Consider the following 21,708-nt stretch of genomic DNA (forward strand, 5'->3'; position numbering starts at 1 on the left):
TGTGTGCTCTGGAGCCAAAACCGTGGAGACCTTTACTCTAGGACACCTTACCGGAACTGCAGGTGTTTTAAGACTGTTTCCAGACCTTCCATCTACAAAATGAGGAATATTAGAAGTACAACTAGTTACATGCAGGTAACAGTTTTTTATACTCACGGTGCCACGTACATTGATTTACAATGTGACACACTAGAGCACTCAAAAGGCAGAAATGTCACACATAAGAACAATCAAAATATGTAAAATGTCACAAGCAAACCTACACCTTGTCAGCTGTGCAGGATATATATAATCTTAGTGAAATCAGAAAGTCCTGGCAAACGCGGAACTTAAAACCTAGGCTGCTGCACGTATTTGTTCTTTTACGGCTTCCTTTCTTGCTCAATGCTCGCGCAGTTCAAGGACAGGACACATATGGAATGTTTTTTATACCTTCCTCTTCACCGGAGGTGGTGGGAGGACTCTGTCAAACTCTTCACCCTGATTCGTGGTTCGGCTGGAGTCTGACGACAGTCTGTTTTGTCACTAGTACATTGTTAAAGCGTTTTCTTGCACAAGTCGTTGTTACTAGAACATTAGTCATGTGTAGAAATTCACCGAGTTGCCTAAGCCGGGCTGTTTGTGGCTGTGTGTTGGTTGGGGGCTGGGGGGTTCCGTAAGGCACCACCCGAACTTACTTTTGTGCAGCTCTGACGCAAGCAGAGAAGGGGGGGAGGGGAGTACCCAACAGGTAGCGGGCTGGCCGGCATTTGAAAGAGTCTCCTCAAACCAGGTCCTGGCTCTACTCTGACACCATCTGTTTTCCTCGGCAGGCGAACAAGAAGGGAAGCGCAGGGATGGAGGCGGGAAGGCTGGCGCAGGTTTTGCGGAAAGTGGCCTTGCCGGGGATGCTGATGGCGGTCCTCTTGGCACAAGGTATGTTGTGGGGTGGATGTGGTGTGCCTGCTGCCATGTAATAGTTTGTGGGGGTTAGGGCATGTGTGCACCTCACTGCCGGCACGTGGACCAGTATCATGTGCAATGACGTAACCTTGCATTACATATGAAATGAAATTCAAGTGTGTGATCATGTTATGCTTTTAATAGTGCTTCGACTGGAGTGTTTGACTGCATGAGCGTTCTATAACACCTTAAACTTTAAATGTAATAGACTTACTTACCGAGACAAGCGAGAGGAACATGGCACAGTGCTCCAATGTGGGAGATTGCATTTAGCACTGATTCAGTATGACAGGTTTTTAGGCAGACGGTCGCTACCTGGCTGTTGCATTTAATAGTAGGTTTGGCTTCAACGTGCTGCTTCTGTGGGCCTTGCTTTGATAGGAGTGGTGTATATGTTGCTTCATACCACATTTCTGCTAATTCTAGGAGCAATAAATAACAGACGTTATTATTAGTATCCAATATAATGGTACTCAGTTGATCGACTTTGGAAGGATGGAAGGCTGAGTTAGCCTAGCTGCCATTTAGACTCGTGACTGTTCTCCGTATTTCTGCAGAAGCTTTGAAGAGTGACGAGGAACGACTAATTAAAAGCACTGATAGTGGAGTACTTCCCACATGAGAACAACAGCAAGTCCTTTGGGTTGCTGAAACCCTTTAGACTTTAGTGGACCCCGCTTTATCTTTACTGGAACCTGGGGACCCCCACTGATTCCTTATTGGAAGCGCCCCCCCCCCCCCCCCTCCCGCCCCGAGTCATTACTGACAGCTGGGAACCCGATCTGTTAAGATTATTTAATTTTCTAAGCAGTCGCGGACCCCCTGAGGAGGCTTCACGGAACCCCAGGGGTCCCCGCACCACAGGTTGGGAACCACTGATGTATGATATTCCAACAGTGTGAGCACACACAGTGGGATGGAGCCAGCATATCAGTGCGGGAAACAAGCGGTGAATACTCTGCAGCCTTTGAGTGGACTCCGGCGGAACCGGTGGGGGTTTCAGTAGTAGTTAGTCTACATGTTTCTATATATATGTGTGCATGTATGTGGTGTTTCTACAGAGCAAACGTAGCCAACAAAAGCAGAAGATGCTGTTACTAGTCAAAGATGAGCATAACGTCAAGGAGTGATAGAACAGGTAGCTGGTTTGTGGATGGTTAATGCATTGTAATGTAGGGCCCTTTGAAGAGACATGCCCTCAGCTCTTTCCTAAATTGGTGCAGCATTGGGGTGGTCCTGATGGATACGAGGAGGATGTTCCATATCCTTGGTGCATAAATGGAAAAGGCCTGATGCCTTGTTTCTTCGTTTTCACATATCTTAGTTGGCAGCCCAATGGTGTCCTGGCTGCGGGTGGGCAGAGAACCACCAGAGATGGTGAGATTAACTGCAAGATAAGCAGGGTTGGTGGTCGTGATGGCTTTATCAATGATGCAGCAGGCTTTGAAGATGCAGTCCGGCCAGTGGAGTTCCCTAAGAATGAAGCTGATTTGATCACATTTCTTCAGGTCCTGGATGTGACATGCTGCAGTTTGTAGGATGCCCTGAAAGGGTGCCAGTGTGGAAGCTTCGATGCCATGGATCAAAGCATTACATCACCCAGATGTGTGAGTACAGGGATTGAACTCCAATTCTGAAGTCATTTTCTATAAAAAACAGTTTAATTTTTTTAGAACAGGGAACCGATGCAAGTCATCTTTGTTTTTCTTGAGGATTAGGTTCGGGTTTAGGGTGAATCCAAGAGACTTCATGATCAGTGAACGTTTGGGTTCAGAGTTGTCAAAGTTCATGTAATTGAGCCAGGTTTGTACAGTTCCTTGCTTGTTGTTCTTGGTAAATACCAGGAATTCTGTCTTGGTCGTGTTAAGCTTCAGGTAGGCACTGGACGTCCAGGTGCGAATGATGTGCAGGCAGGTTTTGAGGAAATGGACGTTGCAAGCAGAGGACATGTTCAGTAGATTTGTGTATAGTGGGCATACAGGTGTATCTTCATGCATCTATCTGTGAGTAGCATCTTATATACAAAAGGTGATTTGAGGAATGCTTCCAAATAGTTTCACCACTGACAATTGCTTAGGGTAGTAATCCAACCCATTGCTTCTTTCCACAGTGCCACTTCAGGTTAGACCCAGACACGTACATATCAGCACTGTCCTGCTCCAACAGAAACAGTCAAGCCTGAACTTCCAAGGCAGGTCCTCTCCAAACTGGATCATTAGCATCCCAAGACCAGTATTGACCTAGTTTGACCACTTCGGATAAAATTAGCTTGGTCCGGTAATGCACTGAGAAATGTACTAACATCTGAGCATACCCTTGGCGATTTAGGGAATTACAACAAACACACATAAAAGGTGATAGAAAGAATATTTGAAAATATTCTAACCACTGGCAATTGCTCAGTGTTGTTTTCCAAATCATTGCAACTCAGGTTGGACTCAGCCAAATGCAAATCAACCTGGATCCTGCTCCAGTAGGGACAGTGTAGCCCAAACGGCCAAACCAGGTCTTCTTCGACGTGGAACACAAGCAATCCAAGACTAGTTTCAGCATAGATGGGCTTCTTCAGTCAGTTGCCGATAGGTTCCAGTGCCACACGGATCATGTGGCCTTTGTCAAGCCACGTAGAGTATTACCTCAAACACACAAAAGGTGATGGGAGGAATGCTATTCCCATGAGGAGTAGGGTTAGTAATGATTTGCATAAAGTGGGCATTTGTCTGGTGAGTGCATAGTGGGTGAAAACCAATGGATTGGAATGAGGCTGTAGTGCTCACGCATTCCATCCATCACCTTATTGTTGCAGTTGATGCACCAAGTGCCATGGTATGCCCAAGACATGGGTCCTGTGCGCATTGTGCCACAGGACTCAAGCTACATCTTACTGCCGAACTCCAAATAGGGCAAAATCAGTCTTGGGTCACTTGTGGTCTTTTGTATAGTGGCCTCACCTGGCACTGTTCCCATGAGAAGCAGTTCAGTACTAATTTGAATAAGGCAGGCCTTTTGTCAAGAGTGACATGGTTGCCGAAATATGATGGACTGGAATGATCCCTGAGCGGGTATTGACTGAGATTATTAAAGTATGTAATCCATTACCTTGTTGATGTTTCAGTGAATGCCCTAAGTGTGACGGGTACGCCTGGAACTAGGTGGTATGCTCACTGTGGACTCAAAGTACACTCTACTGACAAGTCTCAAATAGGGTGAAACCTGTATGAAGTTGCTTCTGGTCTGTTCGGGAGGGGACTCGTCTGGCAGTTCAGAATAGACTTTTCCCATGAGGAACAGGGTCAGTACTGATTTGCATAAGGCAGGTTTTTGTCTAGAGTGGCTCGGTGGGTGTAAAACAATGGACCTCAGTGCAGGCCTGAGTGACCACCAGTAGCTGAGATTCATTCAGGCATTGTATCTAAACTCTGATGTTGTTGCAGTTATCTGTTGAGTAGAGCACCAAAAAGCGCCATGTGACTCCTGCCTGAGGTTGATGCTGTGCCCGCAAGATTCCTATTGAGATTTTTAAACCCTCTCAATCCTCCTCCTTCCTCTGAGCGACTTGCTGACACCTGACCAATTTACTTGGTTGATCTATGTATGGTTAATCATTCATGTAATAGAAACCCTGTTGCCCAAGGCATGGCTCTGCTGTCTAAAACCATATACTGTGAGATTTCGGAAAACTGAGAAGTTTCTCTGCTGTCTGAGGCAACACTAGGTCTTCAGTCAGTAGTCTCAGCTTGTAACTTTTGAATTAGATAATGTAGTTATCTGCACTCTGAGGCCTGAATCTGTATGTTTTGTAAAGAATGAGAGATAGTTTGTACTGAGCCCTGAACCTCAACTTTCTGTGTAAGATAAGAGGTGCTCTGCATTCTAAATTAAACATGTGTAACATCCATCTTACTCAAGCAGTAGCTCTGTTGTTTAAAGTCAAAGTATATCCCTTCTGTGTTACTTGAGGGATAGCTCTGTCCGTGAAACATGAACATGCATGTTGTTTAATACTTAGGGAAAGCCCGTCTTTGTGAGTCTAGAGCTTGTGAGATCGCAGTAGCTGTGATTTGTCAGACTTGCATCTATAAATTCTTTGACAGCCGAGGGATTGTTGTGCTCTGTGAGGACAGAGCCTGTGAGTTCTTTGTCATCCTAGTGAAAGTTTTGCAAATTCTTACCCCGTGGCCTCTTTGTCACCTTAGGATTAAGTTTGAGGATTTTTGAAGCAGGTACGGTAAGTGCAAGGTCTCTCTAATTTACATACAACCTGATATCACCGGAAGTTACATGACTTGACCGAAACACAAGAACATTAAAGTTAGAACATGGTGACCAAGAACATAACATTCAGGTGGTCATTCCCAGTTTGGTGGTAACTGAACCGCCACGCCGGCAGCGGTCTTTTGACCGCTGCCAGAATGGCTGTGCAGACCGCCATATAAGGAGTAAGGCGGTGAACCCAATGCAACACAGACAACTCACCACCAGCACCGTCACCGCCGATGAGCAGCAACCGGTGGCGGAAGCCAACTTCAGGCAGATGGAAGCCAATGTCCCACCTGCCATATTCCAAGTCTCTACACCACCAGGATATCTGCTGCGGGCTGGCCACCACGAAAAACCTGGTGGAAACAGAAAGTACATAAGCAGACATCCCCAGGCACAGAGACGCCTCTGTGGCCGCCATGGCAGACAAACTGCTAGTCTTCCCAGCATTGTATCTCGCCATACACGTTCAGGGCCACCAACAACGACGAAGACGACAACCATAGGTACACCTAGCACAGAGGGGAGGAAATGGCAGTGATACAAACCAACACATAATACACCTTCCTTGCACAGACAGCTAAGGCCACATATACATCAATGGCAAGTACCCAATACGCACACAAGGCCAAGCTGATACGTGCCAAACATACAGCACAACGCACACCAACACCACCAACACACCCCATAACCACACAATGACAAGTAGACCACAAACACCTCAACTCAGGTATAGACAGGCACGTTGTGCGACACCACACATTCACACACACCATGAACTCTATGTAGCAATGACACACAATCAATAGCTGTGAACACACATCCAAACAATGATACAGGTAACACAACACGTACAACCAACAATCAAGGAGATCCACACATGCAGCACCATACACCTGGACGCACACAACACCCCATACAATCACACAAGCAAGCAGTCACACACATCACAACATCCCCATGGTCCAAACCATCTACGTAGCGCATTCAAAAACACAGACACAATCCATACACAGACCTCACACACCTTTGCACACAGATGTCACACCACCATGTAGAAGGAAACAAGGACAAGCATCTTAACTTGCCAAGCACAGCAATGTGGGCAGATGTATTTATAAACAAAATGTATAAAAACTATATACAAAATGTGCCAAATGGCAAGTTCAATGTCCAGAAATGGAGGACACATTGTCCGGATATGATGTCCCAAACTTGACTCCTGACAGCAAATAGGCCTCCACGTCATAGTGGCATCAATGGGACAGGCAGGCACCTCGGGTGTGGGGGTGCTTGGGGAGACTTGGATGTGGAAAGGGCACGTTTTGGTTTGGGCTTAGGATGGGTGACTTTAGCACTGGAAGGGGTGGATTTCTTGCTGGGGGAGGAGCAGGGGAAACACCAGAGGGGGCACCCGAGGAATGGGAGGTGGAAGGACCTGGGAGGGGCAGGGGGATACTACATTTAGGGGGAAAACGGGGTGGGAGAGGAGTAGGGAAGAGGTCAAGTGTGGCAAGGAAAACTTTCTTAAGTACACAGGGGCGGTCACATGATTGAGGGTTGGGAGTGGAGGTAGAGGGAGTGCACGTCTGGCATGTTGGTGTTCTGTATGTGGATGCTGGTGTGTGCAATGTCTGTATGTGTGTGGTGGCTGAATGTTGGGTGGGTGAGTGGGTGCGTGTGCATACATTGGGAGGAGGGGGTATAGATGCAGGGTTAGGGAATGGGAGATGTGTGGGTGAGTGTTGCGGTGGTGTGAGCAAGTGAGGTGGATGTGCTGCAGGTGGCTGAGACGGTAGTTGTGGTGAGTGCGGATATGGTGTGTGGGGTGTGTGTCTGTGAGTCTGCTGTTGTGGTGATTGAGGGTATGACAGGAATGGTAGTAGGAACAATGTGTGATGTTGCAGTGCTGGCAGGTGTGAGTGGAGATGTGACTGCAAGAGAGGAGGTGGTGGGGGTAGTGTCTGTTGTTATGTCTGCAGATGTGTGTTGTGTGTGTGCATGCCTGTGGGAACGTCTGTGATGCCTGTGACTGTCTTTGCACACCTTGTTTGTTGTAGTATGTGTATGCTGGTATTTAGGTATGCTTTGGACGGGTGTAGGGAGACGGGTTGTGGATTGGGAACAGGTAGCTGGAGGGGGCACAGAAGATGAAGGGACACTTGCTGCTGTCAGCGAGGAGGCCAGAGCCTGAATCGATCTCTGTAGGCCAGACAAGGCACTGTGGATGTCTTCCAGGAACATATTGGACTGCTGCATCTGAGATGCCAGTCCTTGGATGGCATTCATGATTGTTAACTGCCACACAGAGATAGGCCTCAGGAGGTCAATAGCTCCCTCATTGAGGGCAGCAGGGCTGACTGGGGCGGGGCAAAGGTGCCTGTGGTGAAGGAGATGCTCACCCTCCTGGGTGAGCGGGCACGGGCAACTGGGTGGGGTGCAACAGGCAAGGTGGTGCTGGTAAGGGGGTTGGTGGCCAAGGATGGTGCTGGGGTGGTTCCAGATGACCCCGCCACCACCAGGGAGCCACCATCGGAGGAAGAATCTGAATCCGATGTGTTGGTAGCTCCAGTCTCCCCGTGGTGCTCCCCTCGCCCTCTGTCCTACTGGTCACCTCGGCTTCACTGGTGTCCGCCTCCTGGGTCCTATGGGCTGCTGCATCGCCACTAACCGTGCCCTTCCTCCTTCACCAGATGATGCTAATGCACACATAAACAGAGGTTGAGAGAGAGAAGGAGGGTGGGAGGAACAGAAAGGGAGGAAATTATGTTAACCCACACATCCACTTCACATACAAACAATACAGATTACAGCCCCTGCTGGGGAAACAAGAGACCATTTAGCAGTCATTTACTATTGGGTCATGCAAGCGATACCCAAACTCACCTCACTCCCTGCAGCCTAAACACCTGAATGAAGACCACTACATGGCTATCAAGTGCATGAATGACTTATCCAACAAACCAGCCCAGGACCATACCCGTCCACATGTCATCCATTACGGGAGGATACAAATCTGAGCACAGAGGGACTGGGAACACTAACTAACTGACAGGAATGTGTGGAGGAAATATGCTACAGAGGTCCATTGATGTAGCAAGTCAAACAATTGCAATGTCCATGTAACATGCCTGTCATTACCCATATACAGTGCCTAAATGACCACCTTGTACTGCAACAGTACACGAAGAGTTGGAGAATGCAGCCAGTGACATCATTGCATACATGAGCGACCCAAACCTACAGGTGAACGTGTGTCACAGGACCACCACTTCTCCTGCATTGATCAACATAGTTAACGTCACACCCTCCTACATGATGGGTGTCACAACCAGGACTGTGCATTCCCCAAATCACATCTGACCACATCAATTCCTAATCCAGTGAGGGTCACAGTATACAAGCATGCAGTAGTCACCTGACAGTCAACACTTACACCTTGTGGCTGCTGTGCTGCCTTCAAGTGCCCATCCAACTTTGGGTACCCCACTGCCAGTATGCGGGCCATTAGGAGGACCAGGGCCCCTCCCACATTGGGAGGCCATCCCCAGCTGGGCCTCTGTGGTCTTCCGGGTCCAGTGCTTCAGGTCCTCCCACTGCTTCCTGCAGTGGGTGCTCCGCCTGCTATGGACCCACAGGGTCCGCACTTCCTTGACAAAACCCTTTTTTTCTGGTGGGTGCTGACCTTCATGGGAAACATTCAGAAAAGGGTGGACAAGTTGTTAATTACAACAATACAGCAGTAACCTTTGGGGACACAACAAACAGGGACCATGTGCACTGCCAATATTCCACACATATCCTGTGCATGTTAAACACCTAATCAGTCATGACATGTCAATGTGCACATGCATACATCGTCAAACACCACCATACATGGGGGTCAAAGGACGTTGTACTGACCTGTTGCCCAGGAGCACCGTACAACCGTTCATTCAGGGGTAGGACCCCTTCCACCAGTTTCTTCAGTTCCTCCGTAGTGAAGGCCGGGGCCCTATCCCCTGCAGTGCATGCCATCGTTGCTCCAAATGACAAGACACAGCAGCACACGAAGTGGAGGTCTGTCTTGCCCGAAAGCCAGGAGTCAAGTGAGCTGGCCCATACAAAATGGCGGTTACGACCGCTGCGGTCATGACCGTCACCGCCGGCGGTTATCGTCATTGGTCCCAGTCTCCCATAGACGTCAATGTAAACAAATGGGAAGTTGCATGACAGTTCAGACCGCCTTCTGCCATGACGACTTCCGCTGGCCACCAGCATAATAATGCCATATTAATCTGTGACATTACTGTCCTGGGTGCACACTGCATAATTACCTGCATGTCATAACAAATAGATACATCAGGTCACACATTGTGTATAATTACACATGTAGTGAGTGTCTGGTGACATCACCACATTTGTCACTACAGTTGTCAACATATATGATCAGTATAGTGGAACACATGGAAGATGTACGTGAACATGTCCTGTATACGTCCATTGCCACAGGGATCATGTGCCATTGTCTGGTTAGAGATGGAGTGTAGAGTAATGTCTCTTCTCACAACATGACAGCCAACTTGCATGAATGACACTTTGTGACTGTCATATGACATACTTGGTGCCCTACATTGTGAGAGGTTCCCAGATTGTTGTTTGTGTCCTTGCACAGATATCGCCACAGTGGAGTGATGAGGAATGCACCAGTTTACAGGACACTTGTAGATCTTGATACCATGGAAGAGCGCCACATCACCCTGATCTATTGACTGAACCGTTTGTGCAGTTGAAGCCAGACCTCCTGTCGGGTTTGAGAAATTCCCATGCCATTCCTCCAACAGTCCAGGTGTTGTCAGTCCTGCATTTTCAGGCGAGTGGCTCCTTTCAGGTCACAGTGGGACTGGCTGCAGGGTTTTCACAGCCCCAATTCAGTAAGGTGTTGCAGGATGTGCTGGATGCCCTACTCAAGAATGTGCACAGGTACATTAGGTTCCCACAACCTCCAGAATTGCCCGCTGTGAAAGCAGCCTTCTGCAACATATCAAAAGTCTCACATGTAATTGGGGCCCTTAATGGGACTCACATTGCCTTGGTACCTCCAAGGACAAATGAACAGATCTACAGAAACAGGAAGAGTACATATTCACTCAGTGTACCATTGATGTGTCTTGCAGACGAGTACATAACACAAGTGAACGCAAAATTACCAGGATCAGTACATGTTTCATGTTTCCTACGTCCTGAAGAACAGCAGTGTCCCTGCAATGATGTCACAGCTACAGGGAGAAAGGGCCTGGATCATAGGTATGAGTACTGCCCTCCATGTCAGACCTTTGTACCCCTCATAACACAGTCAGCACTCTGCCCAGCATTGTTACCTACGGTCATGTTCCCTTTTACACACAGGTGACTCCGGATACCCCAACCTGCCCTGGCTCCTGACACCTTTGAGACATCCAACTACGGGAGGGAAGAACAGGTACAATGTGGTACATGGCCAGATGAGATGAGCGATTGAGTGGACTTTTGGCCTCTTGAAAGCTAGATTTTGTTGCCTTCATGTGTCTGGAGGTGCCCTACAGTACGGACCAAGGAAAGTCTGCAAGATTATTGTTGCATGCTGCATGCTCCATAATCTGACCCTCAGAAGGCACATCCCACTGTTGGAGGAGGGGGACATTGATGCTGGAGCAGTGTTTGGGACCGGTGACTCTGATGCTGAGGGGGAGGGGGAGGCAGACGAGGATGAGGCACACAACAACAGGACAGACCTGATTCGTCACTACTTTCAGTGATGTACAGGTATGTGTGAATTGTATGTCATCTGCACATGGAAGATGTATTGCTGAAGCCAGTCACTAGCCAGTATTTGCATGCATCAAGGTGTGTGCGAGGACTACAGCCTTCCATCTTGAGGGGTAGTGGTAATGCACCTCTGCTAAGTACATGTGTGGAATGCTGGTGCCATTGCGGTACAGCCTTACTGTTGTACCAAAGATTTAGGGGCCTCAGTCTGCCTGTTTGGGGATACGTTAGGGGGGTTTATCCGTCTTATCCCGCTGTGTAGGCATGTCATGCTGCATTGTCAGCTGCGGTGTGGGAAGTACCTGTTCCTGACCACTCAGGGAGGTGTACAATAGAGGATGTTACCTATGTTACAACTTTCCTGTCCCACACGTGTGTGACTGCCTATACAGACCCTCACATATGTGGTATCATAGCTGCTGGGCCTGTCATCCTGTGTATGTGTTCAAATGGTGTGGATGTATGTATTGTTTACGTGCCTTACAACTTTGTGTCTGATTCCATTTCATTTTACCTCTTCAGGTCACATCTCTGTCTGCAAGCTGATTCCTGTATTCTCTGTTGCCATAGTTGACACTGGAAATCATTACAATTCGGATTTACTTACACACCTGCCTGGGTGTCCCACTACATCTGTCACTTTAACATTGTTGTGGTGCTGACATGTGTATATATATTTGCTGCTTGGAAACAGGATTGCCACTACATACAATGAAGAGACGTGCTCCATTACTTGTGTGAATTTGTGTTTATTGAGTGTAAGACATCACAGTCTATGGTATTGGTGTTGGTGCTGATCAGAGTGGGTCGTGCAGCAGTTTGTCTCACAGGTCACATGCTGTGTACTTGGTATTGGACAGCCAACAAGGTGTGACAGTGGCACACAATGGTGTCAGTTCAGAAGAAGGATCACTTCCTGGTGGGGGGGATTGGTCTTGGCCTGAGCTCCTACAGGATGTCTGAATGGACGGCCTCTTTTATGATGGGGGCTCAGCTGTAGGCGTAGGGGTGCTGATGGCCTGTGGGTCCTCCTGCTGGGCCTCAATTCCAGTAGCAGGTGCTGATGTTGTTGCCAGTGGTGTTGCATGACTACTGGATGTGGCTGGCTGTTGGGTTGAGGATGTCCGCAGGATGTTGTTCAATTCCGTGAACTACCCTAATATGAGACCATGGTGGCATTGAGTGCCCGCCTGGTGGTATTCCCCCTGCCGCCTTTGCATGTCCTGCAAGGTGGTGAGTATCTGGCCCGTCTAGTCCTGCGTTTGCTAGTAGGCTCCCAGGACTCTGGAAACAGCCTCCTGGCCAGTCATGTCCTGGTCCAGCCTCGTCCTTTGGCCGACGGTTGCCCTCCCACTGGCCCTTGCCCCCTGTGCCTGTGCCCCTGGTGTAGTGTGCCCCCTCCCACTGACACCAGGACTATCATTGTCTTAGGTTTGCACCGTTGACTGCTGCCCCCGTCCTGCGGGGCACACTGTTGTTTGATGTGACCTTGGGACCCAGGTATGGGAAGGTGGGCTCTGCTGTACATTGGCTGCCACAGGGGAGGTGGTTTCAGTTGTGGGCAGGGTGATGCTGGTGGTGGTGGACTCGCCATTCATGCCTGATGGGCCAGGTTCATCGTCCATATCCAGACTTCTAGGGGAGTCCTCCCCTATTGGACCTGCTTCCAGGTCTGGGCTTTCTGTCACTGGGCTCCTCTGCTGTGTGGCAGTACTTGGGAGACCTGTGTAATGAGAAGTATTGTGTCAGATGATGGTATTGTAGCAGTGACACACATGGTTGTGTGCCATCATTGACTGGATTTTCAGGGCAGTAATGACATTGACAGTTAGCAGTCCACTGCTCGTGTTCCCATCAGTGGAATGTTAGAATGGGCCTATTTTGGAGGATAGTTCATGTTTGCCTTGCTACCGTCATTGCCATGTACTGATGTGCATTGCTAATACTTATTGGTGATGGAGAGTGACATGGTTAAAGGTGCAATTGCAGTGATGTGATGTGGATGTAGCAGTCTTGCAAGGGTAGGGAGTGTTGCATTGTGGTAGATGTGATAGTTGCTGCAGTGTGGGGTATCCAGGTGGGCCTGTGATGGAATGGTGTCAGTAGGGTGCTGTGGTATGCAACAGTGGGTATTGGGTCCATGGTGGGTTTGTGCACATTAGGGTGGTGTGAAGGGGTGAGAGGGTGGTGGGGGTACATGCTGTGCATGGGGACATGCTGGCCAGGTAGTACAGTAGACTTACCAGTGTCCAGTCCAGTAGGTATTCCCGTCAGCCCTTCTGTATGTGGTATGGCCCGGACTTTTTGGTGCCTGGAAGCCATGGCCCATACCTTCCTCCTAAGTTCGTTCCACCTCTTCCTAATGTCCTCCCTTGTGCGTGGATGGTTCCCCACTGCATTCACCCTGTTGATTGTCTTTGCCATAGGTCGTTCTTCCGGGCTATGGATGTCTGCAAGACCTGTGCTTCAAACAGTCGTGGCTCCACTCTGAGGATTTCTTCAACCATTACCCTGAGCTCCTCTTCTGTGAATCGTGGGTTTTTTGGTGGTGCCATGGTAGTTGTGTTGTGGGTGGGGCTGTTTGTTGTGCAGGGATTCTGGGTGTGCTGTTTGTTGATGTGAGTTTGTATAGTGGTATGTGTGTGTGCTCTGTGGTGTTTGTGTGCAGTGATGTGTTGTTGATGCGTGTTCAGTGTGATGGTGCCTGTGGTATCTAAGTGCAGTGCCTCCTTTCAGTGTGCTCTTGTCTCGCTCTGTCAGAGTTTCTGGTTGCAAAGGGTTCTGGGTATGTGTGGGTGTGTGTTTTGTAGTGCTGTGGACAGGTGTGTGTATGTGTCTCAGATGTTGGGTAATGGTATTGTCTAATGTGGTGCAGTGTTCTGGTGGTGGTGCCTTTTTTCCCCGTGGTGGTTCTGACCGCCAATGGATTTCTGCCGCGTTGAGTCCCCGGTGCTGATTTGTGACTCGTTATTTGGCGGGCAGGATATTCGACATATGGAGGTGCTGGTGGTGCAGCCCCCTCATTCACACCACCATTTCGGCCGACAGTGTCGTTTTTTGGGTGTTTTTTGCACGGTGTTGTGTGGATGACTCATAATACGGCAGACTTCACTCCGCCATCACTGGCGGTCTTTCTGCGACCGCTTACACTCAGGGCAAGAGAAAGGCAAGCATGTGTCCTAGAAAAGGACAGAAAGTATATCTTGATGGCAAACAAACTGTGATACTTGTGCATTTTTAGAGCACTGGGATGTAAATCGCCTCAGTGTTCTTGATGGGATTTATTGCTAGTGACTCTACCATCCAGAGATCCCTGGAGCCTGAGGCCTTCTGCAAAAGCAAATTTCTTCACACTGCATAGAAGGGCTCGAAAGCTGTTCAGGCAGATGAAATGTTCAGACTTCTGCTCATAGTAACCGAGCACCAACTAACTGGGTGTTAATAATTCCTCTTAACAACAGGAACTGGAATCCATATATATTTATCTGTTTCATTATAGTCTAACCACATTTAGCATTGTGCATTTAAGTGGCACAGTGAGGCTTACTTATTCTGCATCATTCGCTGTCACCATGCTCAAGCAATAGCTTATGGTTGAAAAGTATTAACATGAAGGGAGTGAAGGAGCAAAGTTCACACATTCACTACCGCATTCAGTCATATGCATGTAACTGGTGGACCCTGCTGTTAGCAACAGTGCCCCCCCTTTTTAGGCTGACGTCAGCAAATAAGCAATACAACCCCCATTTATTCGGATTTATTCTAAGATTTTGGCAGCATTTTACAAGCAGGCCTTCACTTAAGAGACATGCCCAAGAAAGCCCTGTAAGGGACCGTATTGGAGGGCAGACAACCCAAGGGAGTTCAAAGGTTTTTGCAGCTTTGTTGACTATGAAGGAAACTCCACAAGGCTCAGTACAACTTTGCCTGCGTTGAAGAGCTCATATCCCTCTGTCTAGCCTCAACTGATTATTGGATAGTTCTGTGGGGCGCATAAGCATGGACCTTTGTTGGATGGACCCTGCCTTCTTCGGAGTGCTTGTCTTCCTGAGTTAAGTTCTGAGCACATATCTGAATGTAAATTTGTCTCTGTGTTGGATGCTTCCCTGCGCCTCTGTCTCCATCAGCGTGTGTATTTAATTGAATGGAGTATCTTTGTGTGAGTGTCCATGGCAGAACAAAACCCCAACTGTTTTGGCACTGTATGGATGAGCCACAAGAGATTTGAAGTCAAGTAGTAAATAGCTGTCAAATTAGGCACCAAAAATGGTTGTCTTCATGACTCTCTGATTTGAGAACAAACAGTCGATGTTGGAGTTTTTTGTGTGAGATATGTGTTTTCCACTATTCTGGGCACTCCACAATACTGCCCCGAGGGTCACAACCTCTGAGGCTGCCCTCCTCTATAGCAGTGCATTTTTTCCCCAGTGCAAAACCTTTGAATCACAAAAGATATGAGTTTTAAGATGTCCAAAAAAGTCCATATCAATCCTTATCCAGCCAGTCACTTATTATTATTATTATTATTATTATTACATGTAAAATGTGATTGACAAGTCATGACTCTCAAGTTATAATGGCATACACAAACAAAAGGGTTAACCTTTTCAAACCCACTCATAAACTTTTTAAACAAGAATAGCTCTAAAACCACTGAATGGATTTACACCAAATCAATAAAGGATTATCTTCTGAGTAAAGTTACACTTTCATTCGGAGTTTGGGCCGTTATTCAATCATTTGGGCTGTAGATGTGAGTAAAATGTTCTATGAGATGTAAAATGGGAACTCACATGTTTTCCCTCATTTATTTTGTTCCTTCAGACGAAGTTTCACAAAATTTGGAATGTGAAAACTTAGCTGACACAATGAATAGATTGACAAGATTTGTGGAAGACAGAGTAAAAAGTTAAATCAAAACATGTCTTTTTAATGAAAAGTGTGACTGAACCATAACTACACAGTGTTTATATTATGTTGGAAATTACTGTCTTTGTTTGGTATTCCCCCAGATTTTTTCCTTCTTTTTCTGAACCTGTTATTGCCAGCCATAGGACTCTGTGCACTTTACTCCTGTTAACCAGTGGTAAAGTACTTGTGCGCTCCTCTCTAAACATGTTAGAATTGGCATATCAATATTTGGGACTTTTAAGTTACTTATATGCCCATCATATTGGTCTCAGAAAGTTTCCGCCCCCACCCACTCGACAGGCCACATTCTGGATCCAATTTGTACTGATTCTGCATCCTTGACCTGCAAATCCCTCCAATCTCTCTCTGCTCTGGACGGATCATTCCCTAATCCATTTCCAGATCCCTAAGAAATTTGTGATGGGAAAAACAAACACAGTTGTTAAAAAATATCAAGACCTTGGCATAAAGTCACCCCTGAGTGTTTTACAAAAGTGTATGGGTTTAATTCAGTGGCTACTGATCTAGGCATGGCCCAAGCACTACTACACTACCACAGAGCTATAACTTTGGCGCTTGATAAGGTTGCCCCTCTAAAATCTTGTTCCTCACCTGAGCATGTAACACACACAACAGTGTTGTTCTCATTTAGCAGTTACCACTTATGTCTGTGATTTGATGTGCACCTAGATACCCCTCTTAGGAGTGATTTGTGTGCATTATAAAACATATTAACATAACATAACATATGAACACTAGACCTGCATTGATCAATGGGAGTTATTTTCCGACTAGTCGAGCCCTGTCCACAGAAGAGGCACAGAATAATCGGAGAGGGTTGTTCTTCTCATATTAACACATGCCTTCTTCACAGGTGGTGGTTCTCCCGTAAAGGATACACTGTTCACAGGAGGTTGTCTTTACTAAGCAGAGTTCCTGGGTGGTGCTTCTCCCCATTATGACTGTTGCAGCACTGAACACTACCACTGTACAAAAAGAGTGATTCTCACATTTTCTTTTCTTTCAGGGGTTGTCAGCCTGCGTTGCTACTCCTGCAGGGATGTTAATGATGGAGGATGTGCTGCGGATCGCATGAAGATAGAAGAGTGTACCCCACCGCGGAACGTCTGTTTGGAGGCCATCACTGTTCTAAGCGTAGGTAGGTAACTGCAACAATTTTCGAGTTAGACCTTTTGCTATGTGGTAAAACAGGAGAGGGCCTCTGACTCTTGCATCTGTGAGGTTAGGCACAGAGATAATGCCCTCAACAATTCCAGTGCTGAAAGATATGGAAGAATGGGCTGTTTAGCATTGTTTCACATAATGTCTCCACTTCACTCTTTATTTTCTTTGCACTGATGGTTGATGGTCTAAGCAAAACCAAAGCTTACATAATAAGTAATATACATAAGTATTATTCTGCTCAACCATGTGTTGGGTGTAAGCTTTCCAAAACTTTATTTAGTTGTATTTAATACAACACATAGATATATTTGTAATGGATTTGGTAGCAGTTTTACATTTAATCAATTTTCCAATTAAACCATTAAACCAATTTCTACCCTGGAGGTAGTTATAGCAGAGGAAAGTAACTCTTCAGGACCTTGGGATGTCATTACATCAACAACCCTTTACAGGTAATTGATGTACACTTCAGTCAGTGACCCATCAGAGTAAAGAATGGCTTTTTTAACCAGATATCTTCCCCCAACCTCTCTCATCATTCTGAAAACTCCGGCTGGCCACCCTATCACAAAGGTTCCATAGGGGTCTCCACTTTTACATGTACTATTTGACATAAATTTGGATCCACTATTTGGCATCATTAAAAATTCTCTTCATTAAGTTTTCTAAGGATACTTACTCGATAGGAGACCCACAGAAGTTCTGAGGGAAGTCATAATGTAGATGGAAAAGAAAACTCCTCTAGCTCTGTAGTCTAAAAACTGAGGGCATTACATGTGTCTCTAAAGAAAGAACAAGGTTAACTTCCGTTTTTGTACAAAGAACCTTTAGGTATTAGATGACTACTTCTGTTAAAGTCAAAACTCTAGAGGTCACAACGCACTTGGATTGGAGCTGTTGATTCATTTTTCAATTTGATGAAAAATGTTTCATCAGATTGAGACCGTTCTTACTTTGGCTCTCAACTGCTCATAAAGCCTTAGCACTGGAAATATAAATCAACTCCGGGCTTGACTTCTGACATGCTTGACTGCGGGACTCCTGATTAAACCATTAACAGAGCACCCACAATGCTGACATCCGATCACTAGAAGGGATAGGGAAGACCGATTATTTAATATGTGCAAGAAAAGCTCTCTAGTGGAGACATGTCCAAGACTGCATCATCTATATGCTCAGAGGTATCACAACTAAGCACCTCAGTTTGTAGCTGACCGCACTAAGGTATGTCAGTTGTCTAAAATTTGGTCAATCCGAGGTCAGTGTTCCACCAGCAAAACATCAGTCAGGAATGGGCAGAACATTTTCAAGATCCTCTTTTTTGGAATTCACTCTCACAAAACTTTAGAAATTTGTTCTCTGTTTACCCCATCATAAATTGAAAGTAGTCAAAATGCAACTCTTTTAAGACAAACATTTACACAATCCTTGTAAAGAGACTCTCGGGTATTGAGAGAAATATAATTGTGCCTAACAAATTAATGTTTTTAATATTTCAAACATGAGATTGCAAACGTCCTCCAGTATAAATAATTCTCTGAAAGAATTCTGTAAATTCTAAGCTTGTGGCATGAATGGGATTCTCCCTTCAGAAAGGATCCTGCTTTTATTCCCACGTCATTGCAGACACTTGAGGTCAACAAAGCATCCATACCTTTAACCCCTTAGCTGCTGGGCCGTTTCCCCCCCTCCAGTGCTGAGCCCTTTTTTGGCTATTTGGGGTAGTTCGTGCTTAGGCCTTCATAACTTTTTGTCCACATAAGCTATTCTCGCTAAATGTGCGTCCTTTTTTTCCAACATCCTAGGGATTCTAATGGATCCAGAGTTTGTGGTTTCCCCTGGAGGAGACTAAGAAATTAGCCAAAATACATTGAAAATTTAGTTCTTTCCAAAAAAAATGGGGAAAAAGGGCTGCGGAAGAAGGCTTGTGTTTTTTCCCCTGAAAATGGCATCAACAAAGGGTTTCTGGTGCTAAAATCACCATCTTCCCACCTTTCAGGAACGGGCAGACTTGAATCAGAAAACCACATTTTTCAACACAAATTTGGCATTTTACTGGGACATACCCCATTTTTACTATTTTTGGTGCTTTCAGCCTCCTTCCAGTTAGTGACAGGAATGGGTGTGAAACCAATGCTGGATCCCGGAAAGCTAAACATTTCTGAAAACTAGACATAATTCTGAATTCAGCAAGGGGTAATTTGTGTAGATCCTACAAGGTTTTCCTACAGAAAATAACAGCTGAATTAAAAAAAGTATTGAAATTGAGCTGAAAACAACAGCCATTTTTCTTTATGTTTTAATCTGTAACTTTTTCCTGCGATGTCAGATTTTTTAAAGCAATATACCGTTATGTCTGCTGGACTCTTCTGGTTGCGGGGGTATATAGGGCTTGTAGGTTCATCAAGAACCCTAGGTACCCAGAGCCAATAAATGAGCTGCACCCTGCAGTTGGTTTTCATTCTATACTCGGTATACAGCAATTCATTTGCTGAAATATGAAGAGTGAAAAATAGGTATCAAGAAAACCTTTGCATTTCCAAAATGGGCTCAAGATAAGGTTTTGAGGAGCAGTGGTTATTTGCACATCTCTGAATTCCGGGGTGCCCATACTAGCATGTGAATTGCAGGGCATTTCTCAAATAGACGTCTTTTTTACACACTCTCTTATATTTGGAAGGAAAAAATGCGGAGAAAGATAAGGGGCAATAACACTTGTTTTGCTATTCTATGTTCCCCCAAGTCTCCCGATAAAAATGATACCTCACTTGTGTGGGTAGGCCTAGCGCCCGCGACAGGAAATGCCCCAAAACACAACGTGGACACATCACATTTTTTGACAGAAAACACAGCTGTTTTTTTGCAAAGTGCCTGCCTGTAGATTTTGGTCTCTAGCTCAGCCGGCACCTAGGGAAACCTACCAAACCTGTGCATTTTTCAAAACTAGAGACCTAGGGGAATCCAAGTTGGGGAGACATGTGGGGCTCTGACCAGGTTCTGTTACCCAGAATCCTTTGGAAACCTCAAAATGTGGCTAAAAAAACACGTTTTTCTCTCATTTCGGTGACAGAAAGTTCTGGAATCTGAGAGGAGCCACAAATTTCCTTCCACCCAGCGTTCCACCAAGTCTCCCGATAAAAATTATACCTCACTTGTGTGGGTAGGCCTAGCACCCGTGACAGGAAATGCCCCAAAACACAACGTGGACACATCACATTTTTTGACAGAAAACACAGCTGTTTTTTGCAAAGTGTCTGCCTGTAGATTTTGGCATCTAGCTCAGCCGGCACCTAGGGAAAGCTACCAAACCTGTGCATTTTTAAAAACTAGAGACCTAGTGGAATCCAAGATGGGGTGACTTGTGGGGCTCTGACCAGGTTCTGTTACCCAGAATCCTTTGCAAACCTCAAAATGTTGCTAAAAAAACACGTTTTCCTCACATTTCGGTGACAGAAAGTTCTGGAATCTGAGAAGAGCCACACATTTCCTTCCACCCAGCATTCCCCCAAGTCTCCAGATAAAAATGATACCTCACTTGTGTGGGTAGGCCTAGCGCCCGCGGAAGGAATGGATCACACAAGGGTCAATGGTAGTCCTTGCAAAAGGGCTACTGTTAACCCTGGAGTGATTCATTCCTGAAGCAGGCCCTAGGCGCAGGCACACAAGCGGGGTTGTGTTTTTATCAGGACAAGTGGGGAAACACTGGGTGGTAGGAATGTTGAGGATCCCTGAAGAACCCTGGACTTGTGCTCATTGGAATGCAAGGAAAATGTGTTTTTTAAGCACATTTTGTGATTTCAAGGGGATTCTGGGTGAAGGAAAACTGGTGAGAGCCACGCAAGTCCTGCACCCTTGGACTCCCCTGGTACTAGTTTGTTAAAGTTAACCCACCACTCACATTGGTTGGTTTTAGCACCTCCAGAAATTATGGTTTCAAAGCATGATTACTTATCAAAGTATCTGAATATTGAAACCAAGCCTTCTAAAGGTGGGCCATAAAGCCGCGCCCAGGCAACAACCTCTTTATGGTCCATTCACACGCCATTCACACACAACAAACAACCCTTTCATATCGCCAGCCACGGGCCCAATCCAACCAATCACTGCACTCACATTAACTTACCGCTGCCAGACAAGGGCCCATCACATTCACACACCACAGAACGGAATAAGTTTGACTACATTTTACCACCTGTCAAGTAACTACCTCCTTCTTCCTTAACATTACCAAATGCATGCGTAATGAACCTTTACTAATGACTCCTGTGACAGCCACCTGAGGCTCAGGAAGACATGTTTTTCATGCGCCTTTAACGCACTCTCTGTGCTAAATCCAACTCCTTCCTGTTTGTGGATGCAAGTTGGGGGTGTCCGAGTATGCCGTACAAAGCGATTCCTCGAACTTAGTGAGCATATCTACCTTTGAAACTAAGGGAGACATGCTGGGGATTTCTCATGATGTTACCTAAAGAGAAGGTCATAGGCTAACTGCCTCCTTCTTCCTTAACATTACCAAATACATGCGTAACAAACCTTTACTAATGACTCCTGTGACAGCCACCTGAGGCTCAGGAAGACATGTTTTTCATGCGCTTTTAACGCACTCTCTGTGCTAAATCCAAC

General features: G+C 46.3%; 1 protein-coding gene across 1 annotated transcript in view; it reads left to right on the top strand.

Moving 5' to 3' along the window:
• The first annotated feature begins 642 nt into the window (after window positions 1–642).
• Window positions 643–21,708, top strand: part of LOC138246589 (ly6/PLAUR domain-containing protein 3-like) — a 71,613-nt gene continuing 50,547 nt past the window's right edge. Inside the window, exons 1-2 of the mRNA XM_069201283.1 lie at window positions 643–915; window positions 16,928–17,059. Of these exons, the coding sequence (XP_069057384.1) occupies window positions 837–915; window positions 16,928–17,059 (211 nt within the window). The 5' untranslated portion in view covers window positions 643–836. The remainder of the gene's footprint in view (window positions 916–16,927; window positions 17,060–21,708) is intronic.

The sequence above is a fragment of the Pleurodeles waltl genome, chromosome 7, assembly GCF_031143425.1.
Source record: "Pleurodeles waltl isolate 20211129_DDA chromosome 7, aPleWal1.hap1.20221129, whole genome shotgun sequence".
NCBI lineage: Eukaryota > Metazoa > Chordata > Amphibia > Caudata > Salamandridae > Pleurodeles > Pleurodeles waltl.